General features: G+C 33.1%; 1 protein-coding gene across 1 annotated transcript in view; it reads left to right on the plus strand.

Moving 5' to 3' along the window:
* LOC117104905 (neurobeachin-like protein 1) overlaps positions 1 to 13,112 on the plus strand; it is a 56,260-nt gene that overhangs the window by 20,269 nt on the left and 22,879 nt on the right. Inside the window, exons 10-22 of the mRNA XM_033245816.1 lie at positions 2,131 to 2,237; positions 4,154 to 4,336; positions 5,381 to 5,624; positions 5,871 to 6,076; positions 7,137 to 7,267; positions 7,981 to 8,113; positions 8,664 to 8,783; positions 9,202 to 9,487; positions 9,972 to 10,150; positions 10,445 to 10,604; positions 11,271 to 11,404; positions 12,436 to 12,589; positions 12,818 to 12,920. Of these exons, the coding sequence (XP_033101707.1) occupies positions 2,131 to 2,237; positions 4,154 to 4,336; positions 5,381 to 5,624; positions 5,871 to 6,076; positions 7,137 to 7,267; positions 7,981 to 8,113; positions 8,664 to 8,783; positions 9,202 to 9,487; positions 9,972 to 10,150; positions 10,445 to 10,604; positions 11,271 to 11,404; positions 12,436 to 12,589; positions 12,818 to 12,920 (2,140 nt within the window). The remainder of the gene's footprint in view (positions 1 to 2,130; positions 2,238 to 4,153; positions 4,337 to 5,380; positions 5,625 to 5,870; positions 6,077 to 7,136; positions 7,268 to 7,980; positions 8,114 to 8,663; positions 8,784 to 9,201; positions 9,488 to 9,971; positions 10,151 to 10,444; positions 10,605 to 11,270; positions 11,405 to 12,435; positions 12,590 to 12,817; positions 12,921 to 13,112) is intronic.

The raw sequence follows: 13,112 nt of genomic DNA on the forward strand, positions 1-13,112 counted from the left end.
GGATTTTTAATTTTAAGAATTTAGTGGAAACTAGTAAAGGAAATGATGTCGTCCCTTTTGGGTGAACTTTAATTAATGAAGTAATGTTGTTTTTTAAAGCATGACTATTTAAAAGATGTAGGAGCATTGCAAATACAGATAACAGTCATGTGAGATTGGAAGTCTAAACTTGTATGGTACAACACTTTTAATGCAATTTACTCTGATGTCAATGCAAATTGAAAGATACCACACAAGAGTGTAAGCATTTAACATGTGCATATGATTCAATTAATTACTTTAATTGGTGGCTTCACTGCTTTAATTACTCTTGTGTGGTTGGTGAGTTTTATTGGTATAAATATAGCGGGGAAAAATACATAGAACTAAATTATACTATGAGACAGAATTTGTCTTAATAAAAGAATAAAGTTGCAATCTAAGATTGTAATTTTAATTAAAGATGTCCTCCCTGTGTTTAGCAATATCCGCTTTTTTCATATTCATTTGACATCTTAACAGCAAGTACATAACTGGCCAATCACATGAAGGAATGATGCTTTGGAAGTCTCTTTATGAGGCTTAGGGAGTGGAGCTGTTTTAGTCCTCGGCCATTCCAAGGTAAAACAATATAACTACATAAAAATGTAATAGCAGTTACGTTGTTTTGCCGTGGGACGTCCATCCTGTGAGAAAAAACTCAGCAGAGACAGGGTTTAAACCCAGGATCCTGGGATTAGAAGGCAAGCATCTTAACCACCAAGCTATTCTGTTCCATTTTTTATAGAAAAAAGTTCAGAATTGCTTAATTTTTACATTTAAATCTTTTCAATTAAAATTGAAAACAATGATGCATAATTGAGACCCCCTAAGGCTATACTGTCTCTGGTGATATCTGTAAAACAACTTAAAAATTTAATTAAGAAATTGAATTACTCATTATATTTAAAAAGGTCACATATACTGTATTATTAGACACAGATTGAAAAAAATCAATTATCGATGATTTATAGTTTTAGTGATTGTAACTTGTCCTACCTTGTAATCCCGAATCGGAAACCTTGACTCAGAAATACCGGGGTGGTGTCCGGCGGGGTATAGTTTTTTACCATATTGTAGTTTAGTGAATGTAGTTAAGCTCAACCTTATAATTCCTTGCCCTGAAAACTGGGCTCAGAATTACCGGGTTGGTGTCCGTGGGGGATAGTTTTCTGCCATAATATATGACTTATCTAAAGCACCTAGAAAGATCATGGTGCTATATAAATACGAATTTTTAAAATTATTATTACTTACTAATTTAAGGTTCTATGCAAAGAATATAGTTTGTTTTTTTTTATACATTTTTGAATTGGTGAGGTGAGAACAAATTTCTTCTAAATTTCAGTTGAAAGCTAAAATAACTTTGTATAATAATATATGGAGAAAAAATATGTTATCTTTCAATTTTTGATAGCGAATTGCAGTAATAATTCATAAAAATAATATTTTAATAATATAATAATAATATATAGTATAACATACTTTTCACCTTTAAACTTTCACCCAAGGAGGTGTTTCTCCACATCAGAGTTATTATCATCAGGCTTAATTGAAATATCTGCTTTTATGTTAGATTTGTTGTATATATTTCTGTTTTTTGGGGTTTTTTTTATTTTGTTTTGTTTTGTTTTTTTTGTTTTTTTTATGTTAGGGTTTTTTATTCCTAAAGCTCTTGCTTGCTTCGGATACCCTTTTCCATGTATCGTTGTGTATTATTGTATAATTATTTTACTCCTTGTAATGTTAAGAATTTTGATAAATGGAAATACAATTTTTTGAAATTGAAAATTATTTGAAATTGAATTGATGTTATTGCATGTTGTTTTTAGTATATATTTTTTTTAACTTAAAGAATACCTTCAATTAAATTGGCTGTTAGTCAGTTTAAGTTTTTCTTAATAAACAATCTGTACATCAGCTGAAACTGACTAAAAGGATATCTTTGTCAAATGCTTGTTCTTTTTGGATGTTTTATTATTTTTTTGAATTCTTTTCTCCCAGAATTTGTCACAGGTTGTTTTTAAAGTACTAAATACCTAAAATAATTTTAAACTGAGGTTTTTGTAAATGGCTGATTTATACAGTTTCTTTTTTAACATTTTTTTTCAGGAACCATTCCACTTATTATGCTTGGCAGAGATAAGACAGACCTGCAAGATTCATTCATTAAGCTAGATATTTTTAATGAGCTGTTGACAGTTCTTAACAATGCAGCAGTAAGTATTAGCATCACATTATTTAAAGCTTCCTACAGACATTTGTAAAACAGGTCTGAACATAGAGTACCATCCATGAGGATGAAATCACATCCACATCCGAATAAAAGTTTTAATACACAGTACTTCCTTGGTAATTTGATTTGGAAAAATCTATAGAGAAACTGTATTATGTGTCTTAATTTAGTATTATGTTGAACAAAACAAACATCCTATAATTGGTGATTGTCTCAGTCACAGATGTCAACATTTTTAAAAATTTTCAGTGGATGTAATATTGCTATTTAGCTTCCCCTTTTAAAAGCCTGGACACACCACTACTAAAGGAGTGCGACCTGAAATTTAACTATTGTCTAGTTCTAGAATACACCTGTCTGTTGTCTACATCTGGAATAGGCCTAGGAACAGTTTGTGTTATTGTTACCTTTGTAAAAAAAAACTACAAAATTAGGGCCTCATCCTCTTTCTTTTTTAAAAGTTTGGGATGAGAAACATGTCTTATTTATTGGCCTAAACTAACCACTAAATTTATGTTACATCAAAGAATCAATTAAACTTATTTATGCTTTAAATCAATTTAAATCCTTAATAACACTCACCACTAGTTCCTTGTTGTGTTGTGTCGTTAAATTGAGGAAAAATTTCCTTAAATTCTCAAGTTTCAGTTCTTTATTTACTTGGAAGTTATTACTTATTGAATCTTCCCTATGTTAGATCACTATGCTATATCTGAAAAATCAAGTAAGAACTCAAGTAATACATAGGTAATTGAAACACAGAATCCCTTATTAAAAGAAACCAAGAGTAGACTGTACTTCTTTCAGAATCTATTGAGTGTGGTTTTAAGAAGGTCATACAACTCTCGGTTAATTCAAGAAAAATTAAATTTAACTTAGCTAGATTATGTACATGTCTTGATAACTGGAATTTTGACAGCAATTCTACTCTTTCAATTCAATTTAACGTTTGTTTCCAGAATGCATCACAGTTAAAAACTGAATTACAAGAAATGGTTAATTCGCATATGAAAAATTACAAATATAAAAAATTTTGAAAAATTTTAGAAAAAAATAAATTCAACAAGAACAAGGAAAAAAGTTAAAAATGCAAGGAATAGAAATTTAATTAATAAATCAATTGATTAAAAATATAAAATAAGGAGAGAGAGGTTCAAAATAGTTTTAAAAAATGTGATTTACAGATTTGTATGTAAATCTTATATGACATTCTAAAGACAACTTTTTCTGGAACCCTTTTATATGTTGCGTGGATTTGGAAAATAAGATTTGGAAGGTTTCATAGTTAGCATTGAATAATTTCAGTGACTTCCCTGATAGCCATCTTTTGTTTTGATTAAGTCAATATAATAAGACAGAAGATAATCATTAGATAATTAAGCACCTCAGTGACTTTCATAATAATTACCCTTTGTCTTCATTAATTTAATATTAATAAAATAATGGATAATCATTAGATAATTAATAAATTACTTACTGTAACTTTCTTAATAATTAATTACTTATTTTTTGCCTCATTAATATTAACATTTATTGATTAATTAATATTAATAAGACAAAAGATAACCATTAGATTATTAAGTATCTCGGTGACTTTCTTAATAATCATCCTTTGTCTTAAGTTAATATTAATAAAACAAAGGATAATCATTAGATAATAAATTAATAAAACTGTGACTTCCTTGATAATTACTGTATCTTTTGCTTAATTAATATTAACTTAAATTAATGCTTTATATGGTTTTCCTAATAATATACTCTTGTCTTATTATTATAACTTCTTTAAAAATGCTCTAGCTGGCTTCCTTAAAATCTTTTCTTATTACTGTATTAATTTCACTAACTTCAAGATTGCTTTATCTTGTATGTCAAGTTTATATTTTTTGTTTAATTCTTCAGGAAAAGAACAGTAATAAATTGACAGTTGCGTATCTAACTGTCCGCACATTGGCATCTCTTTTTATGCAATCGACTGGTGCCAAAGACACTTTTAAAGAGACGGTTGGTTACGAACAACTAGGAGCTGTTCTCCAACGGTTAGGACAACCATCTAAAGAGCTACTTAATTCTTTGTTTAATATGGTATGCATTTATCTTCATTTATTTTACAAAGCTTATAAGCATCATGACTTTGGTTTATTGCCATCAAGTCTTCACAATGGCATACGTAGGTTGTGTGCAGGGTGGTGGGGGGGGGGAGCTCACGCCGCACCCCAACATCTACCCCCATTGAAAATGTCAGAAGCAGAAAAAAAAACCATGCTCAAGTAGTTAAAAATCAAACTTATTTTGTGACCTAGCTTCCCTCACTTAAACATGATAAATGTTAAAAGAGCAGCTTATCTCAGTAGGCTAAACTGGTGGTAGCTACCATACTGTATGTGCTTTGAACCGTGGACATCTTTGATCACCGGCTTAAGTCACTCCAATGCTCTCCTTGTATTTCAGCTGGAAAGTTAAAATGCAAATTAAATAACATACCATCTTCCCAATGAGACATTTAGGCTACGTTCAGACTTGGAGATAAGCCAGGCTTAAGTTAAGCCCGGCTCAACGTTAAGCCCGGCTTAACTTTGCTGGGCGTTCAGACTAGCGGGTTTAGCCAGACGAGAATTTGCATAATAATGAACCGTAATCAGGAAACAAAACATTGCTTGCGAAACGTACGCTCGCTCACAACGTGCATAATTGAATGCTGATTGGTCATTTCGTCACCCGAAGCCAATGCAAGACCCCCCGCAATGATTAAAGCCCGGCTTAGAAAAGTTAAACACGGTGGCGCTCCAGGCCTAGTTACTATAGGAACACAGCCCGACTTGAGATAAGCCACCTAGTTCAGATTGGCACGTGGATAAACCCGGTGAGTTGAGCCGGGTTTATCCATCTAGTCCGAACTAGGCCTTAAACCTGTAGTGCTGTTTGCAGTATGACCCATGTGCATTTTTAAGAATGTGGTAGAATCTTTGGAAAAGTGTTGGGAATGTCTGCCGATTTACTACTCAATTCAACAAGAAAGGGACCCCCATTGGAAATAAGTTAATGGAATTTAAGTGGGTTATCTTTGGTATATTTCATACCAAAAAACATCCAATACAAATGAAAATTAATTAAGATTTCTAACTTCAGCTTGTGGATGATGATTTTGTTGTCGAGAAGGATCAGATTATCCGAAACACCGGGCCTATATCCATAATGATCAGGTGGTTGCCAGAATTCAAGTCACATGACATACAGCTTGAGGTGTGTCGCAATTTATCCAAATGCTGCACTTGGTGCAATCACAACCGCTTACAGTGTTGTTCAAATCATATTATTGGATCTATATTAGATGCCTTAGAGAAACGTAAACACCTTGATCCAAAAGCAGAAGGTAAGATCTTAAATATTGAGGCCTGTTGCATAACATTGTTGAATTCTAATTGCCTGGGTCGGGTGATTCTATTATTTTAGATGTAAGTTGATAAAAGGAAAACTGGAATATACCGGTTCATCCAATTAAGTATCTCACTCATAGACCAACAACTTTAACACATTGGCTGCTCTGCATTTTCCCCAGTAATTGCCGATATGCCAAGGCATTGAGGTATTCCAGTGATGATTCTTTTTTTATTTACAGACAAGTTAATTCAACTGCTACAATCTCTTGGGTCATGTAGCATCACGTCTTCCGAATTGAAACGATTAATTGCTTTGATTCGGGGAGAAGATGACAAGCAACTCTCGCCAAAATGCATGCGCTTGATGCACAGTATGTCGGTGATGGCGAGGAAGGGAGGCAAGCTAGGGGCTCATCACTACTTTGACTTTGAAGATGGGCATGCAGTGAGTAGATGTTAAACTTTGACCTGTTCCTTGATCAAATAACATCTTGTGTGGCCAAGGGCCAAATCGCATATTATTTTTAATTATACTATAAGAAAACACATCTAATTCAGCATGATTTATTACTCTTGATTCTGCACACATTAATTATCAAATTAAAATAAAAGATTCTCTTTACAATGCTTGTGGAAATCCGTCACGGAACAAACAACCAACTCAATACATTATCACTTTTTCATTCTAATTCTTATATACATGACTTACCACAGTATTCACCTTTATGTACATGGCTTATCTTTATAGTATTTGTTTGTGTGTCATATATCTGACGATAGTATATAAACCGGAAGTAGCATAAGCACTATTGCCGGATGATGACACATGAAATGTCGAAACATGTCATTAATTAGTTTCATAAATTAAAAGTACCTGTATACATATAAATTTACCTTAAATACAATTAAACCATTTAAAATTTCAATAGAAAGCTTTGAATTATAACACACATAAAAAATATGACAAATAAAGAACAAGAAAATAAATAATTGAAATCCACAAGTGATGAATGATGAAAGATGTTGTTATTAAGGAATACAAAATATAATTTACAGAAAAGAAATATAATTTTTCCATTAAATTTTAAACTTCTTTGATGTAAGTGAATTAGGCCTTTGAATTATTTTTGAACCTTATATGTAAAAGAAGTATTTAATTATGTAATTTGGGATTTCCATTTACAAGCTATGCTCCAGGAATTTCCCATTTTCTTTGATCTTCAAAAATTATTTACATTTATATTTTTTGTAAATTTTCATGCTTAAAGGAAATAAATATTTTTGTCATTGTCATTGTCATTGTCAATTATGAAGAGAACACAAAATAGTACCAGCATATGCTGGGAGAGTAAAACAGACTGGCTGTGCAGGAGGAGTTGCTAACTCCCCACAGCCTTGCACAGTCTGGCCCAAACGGCATAAGAAGGAGAAATGGCACCTTGGCCTATGATCCCAGATTTGCCCTTCAGGTTTTGACCTTAGCCTTTACTTTTGTTTCATTGCAGGGTATAACAGTATCTGCAATCCACAAATGGCCAGGACATGCATTCTCATTCCACACTTGGCTGTGTCTAGACCAAAGCCTATCAGCAGATGAACCAAAAATGGTGCAAATATATCGTAGACAGTTATACAGGTAAGAACTGGCCCTGGATTTATCAATCTCAGCTTAGCAAATGTCTTGAGTCAAAAACGTTAAGATTTCCCAAAGCAAATATCTTAAGCTGATTTATTAAACCATCTTAGTAAAATTTTAAATTAAAAATCATCACAGATGGCGCATGCATACAATCGGCTTTTGAATTTTAAGCAATTTTTAAGTTAAGCAATAATGATAAATCTGACTTGAGCAGAAAAATAGGCTTAAGACGAATTTAAGCTGATTTCTAGTTTGATAAGTCCAGCCCCTGATACGTTGTCCCTACAAGTCATTTTAACATCATCAATATTGTAATAAATCTGTATACATAGATTCTAGGCATGTGATTGGTTAAGAAGTGGGCAATAGAAAGTGCTATAACCTAATTTCTAGGCTGTGTTTCTATGTAATTTATTACATGCACGAACAGTAAAGGAGTCGTGACCTCTACAGTAGTGAGAGAGAATGACCCTTTGAATGTCTATGCTTAGGAAGTAAGCATAGGCCTTCAGTACTTGGTGTGTACTATTTTCATTAATTAAAGTGACATTAACTATTTTTGAATCAGTATCTCATGGACAGTTCACATTTTTTTAAACGCAGCACTTGGCGGTTCCGAGAATCAAGATCATTTGACATTGTTATTATTATTACTATTTTGTCGTTTTTCTCGTTGGTGGTATGTTTATCAATATTATTTTTCCTTACAGTTTTTATACGTCAAGTGGAATGGGATTTGAAGCATTTTTTAATGTGGATGGCATTCTGACCGTTGCTATATGTACTCGCAGGGAATATTACGCGAAGGATATTGTTGAGTGCACCCTTACTGACAACCAATGGGTACGTCACCTCCAAGACTCAGTACAGTATTTAATTTTTTAATGGAAACTGGCGTAAAGAATTGGAGTGAGCCAGCAAATGATGGATGAAAAGATTGTTTGTATTGTGTGGAGGAATATTTATGTGGGGATTTTGTTTTGTGGAAGATGAGTATTTTTGTGTGGGAGTGTTATCATTCAGTAGTGGATGCAGGAGGTAGCAAAAATTGTGCTCGCCCCACGGCAAAGGGAAAAAAATCTTGTAACCAAGTTTGAAATTACCTAGATAGGAGATTAAATTGTCTGAAACTATTTCCGGGGAATATCCTTCACAATAAGTAAGTAAACTCTCCTAACTTTCCTCTTGACCCATAGGTCCTTTCCATTCCTCCTTGGATTATAGATTCTCAGTTGCCATTTCACTCCTTACTTCCGGCAAAAATATCCTGGATCTTCCACTGTTGTGTTATAGGTAACATGCTTGTTGGGAGTGGTACAGTTTTTCTTTGTGGTAGATATTTTGATAATCATTTTGGCCTATTGATTAAATATTTAATTGATTTTTTTTTCAGCATTCTCTTGACATTGTCCACGCTGCATCCAGAAGACCATTTGTTCAAAGTCAGCTGTCCGTTTACATCGATGGTTTGTTGAGACACACATCACAACTAAAATTTCCCGCCCTTAATGAGGTCAGTTTTATTCTTTATATTAAAACTTTTTTTCATTCTCATCCAATGATAAGTATACTTGCAAATTAAATTGTGGGAATAAATGCAGTTTGCATGCTACATATCAAGTCTTTATGACCTGAATATCTTCTAAAATTCAGTGGTAACATAAATTTACTAGCAGGGGAATGAACTAGTATGACAGGGTACTGGAATCAAGAGTAAAACACTTGGAAGAATAAAGGAGAAGAGTTATTGTTTAGGATAGTAACAATTATGCTTTTAGACCGCAATATCTGTGATTGGATCGCCAAATTGATTTTGGTTTTCATGCAACTTTATGTGGCACCAACAACAACACGCTTGTCTAATGGATAATTTGCCAGTGACCCTTCGAGTTACCTAACAATTTATGAATTATGTTGATTTCTCATTGCAGCCCTTTACAAAGTGTACTATTGGTCCTAACACCTATCAACCTTCCACCACTGTCCAGACAGTTGAAGGAAAGCCATCAAATTCGCTTAAACAAATAGGGAAAAAAATTACAAATCGTTTACCTCGACGCGAATCAAATCCAATAGACCCATCAACAATGACAATTCCAGTGGGAGCGCAAGAAGATATAATGGGTGAATCCGTCAGCTTACATGGACTCATGGGCAGTGTCTGTATCTTTCATGATGCCCTTCATCCAAAGGAGATTAAAAAGTTGTATGCAGATGGTAAGAATTTATAAAATTATTATTAAAAATATATATATTTTTTTTTAATTTTCCAAAAAGAGATACTCTATAAACCAGGGGTGAACATAAAAATGGGTTGGAATTTTTAATTTATCATCTAGGTCCGACCCAAACTTTATGAAGGTTCCAAGTTGGAAGAAGCCACTTGCAAGATCAGCTTTAAAAAAAGGAAAATATTTAATACATTTAATTTTATTTTACTACATGTGCTGATCCTCTCGCAAGCTGACTTTCGTGAGACAATTGATAATACTGTAGTATAAACATGCATATATAAATTTGTGTGAGATGGGTTAGCTTCCAGGAGATGTTTGCTTGCCTATGCCAGTGTGGGAGGCCAACCAGTTTTCCAGGAGGCCTCCACATCTTGCAGGAGACTTGGGACTTTTGGCTTTTTGAAATATTGACCTCACAGCATTCTATTTACGGTCAGACTACATTATCTGTGTGATATTCTAAACAGGTCCAAATAATGTGACATTGTTTCAACGCGAGGACAATGATTTGTCAGAATTGCCGGGCAAGATGCTGCTGTACTATGATGCAAAAGCTTGCAGAAATGGAATCTGTTCAGACTTGGCACCAAACCATCTGTATCAAGGCCGGTTGAATGGTCACTGCTGCGCCACTTGGGATCTGAAGGTAAGTAGGTAATATATCTGTAGTTAGTATTTGAGCAGCTTAGCTCAGTCAGCTAAAGTGGTGGTAGCCAATAGGTATGAGCTGAACTGTGGAGATCTTTTGTCCCTGGTTCAATTCCTCCCGCTGTTTTCCGTGTCCAGCTGCAGGACTGAAATACATGTTAAGATAGCGCATCGTCTTTCAGCTGAGACGTTTAAGCTGTTGGTTCTGTGTGCAATATGGCCTATTGTGTGCAGTACACTTTTTAGAAAAGCATTGTTGCTTTAGCATCTCTCTGATTCTGCTCCTTTTCAGGAAGTGATCAACTGTATCGGTGGCATTGAAGTCTTGTTCCCGATTTTGGAGCTGACAACATCAGAAGACAACAGTTTACTTGAACCAATGACACCTCTTACTCCTGAAAGACTGATAAGTGCTGATGGTTGGGAGGTAATTCCATCCAGTAGTGAATCAGGTACAAAGAATATCTTTTACAGTTCTCAATCTAAAGTTGGGCACTTCCTGCACCCAATGGCCGTTAGCCTATGAGATTCTATTTGACAACGAAGCGCCACGACTGCACACGATGGATAGTTTTTGATGACGATCGCATCCACATGGAACGGAGTTAGATTTGTTCAATGTAGTGAGTGCCCGGCTTAAATGAAAGACCATTTCTGTCACCGGGGATTCCATGTTTTTTAGTACATTTGGTCACTAATTATAATAATAACTCATTATAAAAAAGGTTCTTAAGTTGGGGGCTGTAGAAATGTTGTCCTTAATTGGATGTGGACTTTAATTGGATGGAGACCTGTATTCTTTCACTTTAATAAATGATACAAAATTGTATTAATAACAAAAATAATAATGATAATAGTGCATTTCTTTTTTATTTTCTTTACAAAAATAAATGATTTATAAATATCTGTACCTGTAAATCCTTACTAGCATGATAGACATAGTCTAAATATAATGCAATGAATCATGTTGATGTTGGTAATGTAATTTAAATCAAATGAATTCTGTATAAATTTATGTTGATATATAGGAAAGACATAAACAGATAAAATAAACAAACAGTTAGGACATACATATTAAATTTTTTGTAATTTATTAAGTTCTTTTTATTTTTTGGCAGATGCTGCTTTGGAACAGAATCAGGTGGCTTGCTTTTTAACTCTTATCAAGAACATTTGCTTCAGTCATCCCATTAACCAAGAACTGCTCCACAAATGTCAGGGCATCCCAACAATAGGGATGCTTCTACAAAAGGTAAAGTAATAAGGATGTTCATGACCATTGCGACGATAGCAAAGATAACAATGATAATGGTAGTGATGGATGGATGGATGGATGGAAGGATAGATTTGCACCTGGTTTGAGTGATGGTAATGGTGGCGATAATGTAAAGGTGGTGATGATAATCAATTGTTTTTTTCAAAAAATTTTCTTTCAAAATTTAATCCTAAATTGTGACACTCACTATTTTGTAATCGTAGCTCTGCCCCTAGTGACAATATAAGGTAAGGTGGGAATGGTGGCAGGAGTGGTGGCGGAGGAATAGGTGGTAGTGACATGTGGGAGGACAATGCTAATGGGGATAATGATTATAATAATAATTCTGCATTTATCTCCTATTCAGAGCCTTGCCTTTATGTGTTTTAAAGTACGGGATAACATCAACTATAATTACTTTATTAATACAATATGCCTATATACAGTTTTTTTTTAAATTATATTGAATTTTATATATTATAACATTAATAAATAAACTTTTCAATTGCTAATTGTATATATATATTTAATTAATTTATTAATAATTTATTTTTTATTAGATAGTTGTATGATTATTTATATTTCAATAATTAATAATCTAATTTGTTTTTTTCAATCAAATCATGTATACAGATTTTAATTTTAGAATCCATTCAACTAGTATGATTACTGAATAGAAAAGTCAGATTGGTGTTTATTAATGTGGTGTTTGTTGTTTTGTTTTATATTTATGTTAGTTTTGTTTATATTGTAAACTCAAAAGTATTTTAACATTTGTTGCATTTTAAGTTTTGTATATCAAATAAATACCAAATAAATATAAATAAACATAGTAATATTGCAAGGTATCTAAAACGATGTTATTTACTGTAGGCTTTCAGATCAAACTTTGCAAAAATCACTGTTTTCGACTTTTTCTGCTTAATATCCATTGTGTTTTTATTGCCAGAGTTTCTGAGTATTTACCATGACTGATAATTTTTTTCTGCTAACATATCTAGATTGATTTTATTTTATTGTAATTACAGCTGGATGCACATCTTATTGATGTACATGTGCTTATGGCTGTACAGACATTCCTGGAGTCTGTTGTTGGTAACACAGTTTTGACCAAAAATACCTACCAGTATCTTCTGTTTGACTTCAGAATATGGAGTAAAAGTGACTTCACAGTCAGGATTGGTGAGTCAAAATCTTGTAATAGTATCTTTGGGTGTTCGTTGGTACTGTGATATCTTATCATGTTAACTGTTTTCATTGAATTAACTTGATTTTAGATTTTATTGGTGTTGTTTCTGCTAGTTGAATTTTATGCTGGGATTCTGGTTTAAACCGACTGATTTTTGGAAACCTATTTTTCCAATTAAGTTCACTTATGGAGAATCATTTAACAGCTTGTTTTTTTTTCAGCTCATATCCAGTACTTGGCCACAGTGATTAAAGATCATCAGAAATACTTCCATCAAAAATTTGGTGTCACTTTCATATTAGATGTCATCAGAACGTACTACAGGTGTGTATCTCATTATCTTGTCATAAAAATTTTATATGCAAATTGTAGTTTTATTCAAATTGTAGAAACATTGTAATAACTGTGAAAATAATGAATTATTTATCCAGGTCAAAATTGTTAGCTTTCTGTATCAGATAAAAGCTTTTAATCATAAGAATATCATGAAAGTAATAATCATAGCCACACTATAGT

The sequence above is a fragment of the Anneissia japonica genome, unplaced genomic scaffold, assembly GCF_011630105.1.
Source record: "Anneissia japonica isolate Jap-2015-1 unplaced genomic scaffold, ASM1163010v1 scaffold287834_len5846547_cov211, whole genome shotgun sequence".
Taxonomy (NCBI): Eukaryota; Metazoa; Echinodermata; class Crinoidea; order Comatulida; family Comatulidae; genus Anneissia; species Anneissia japonica.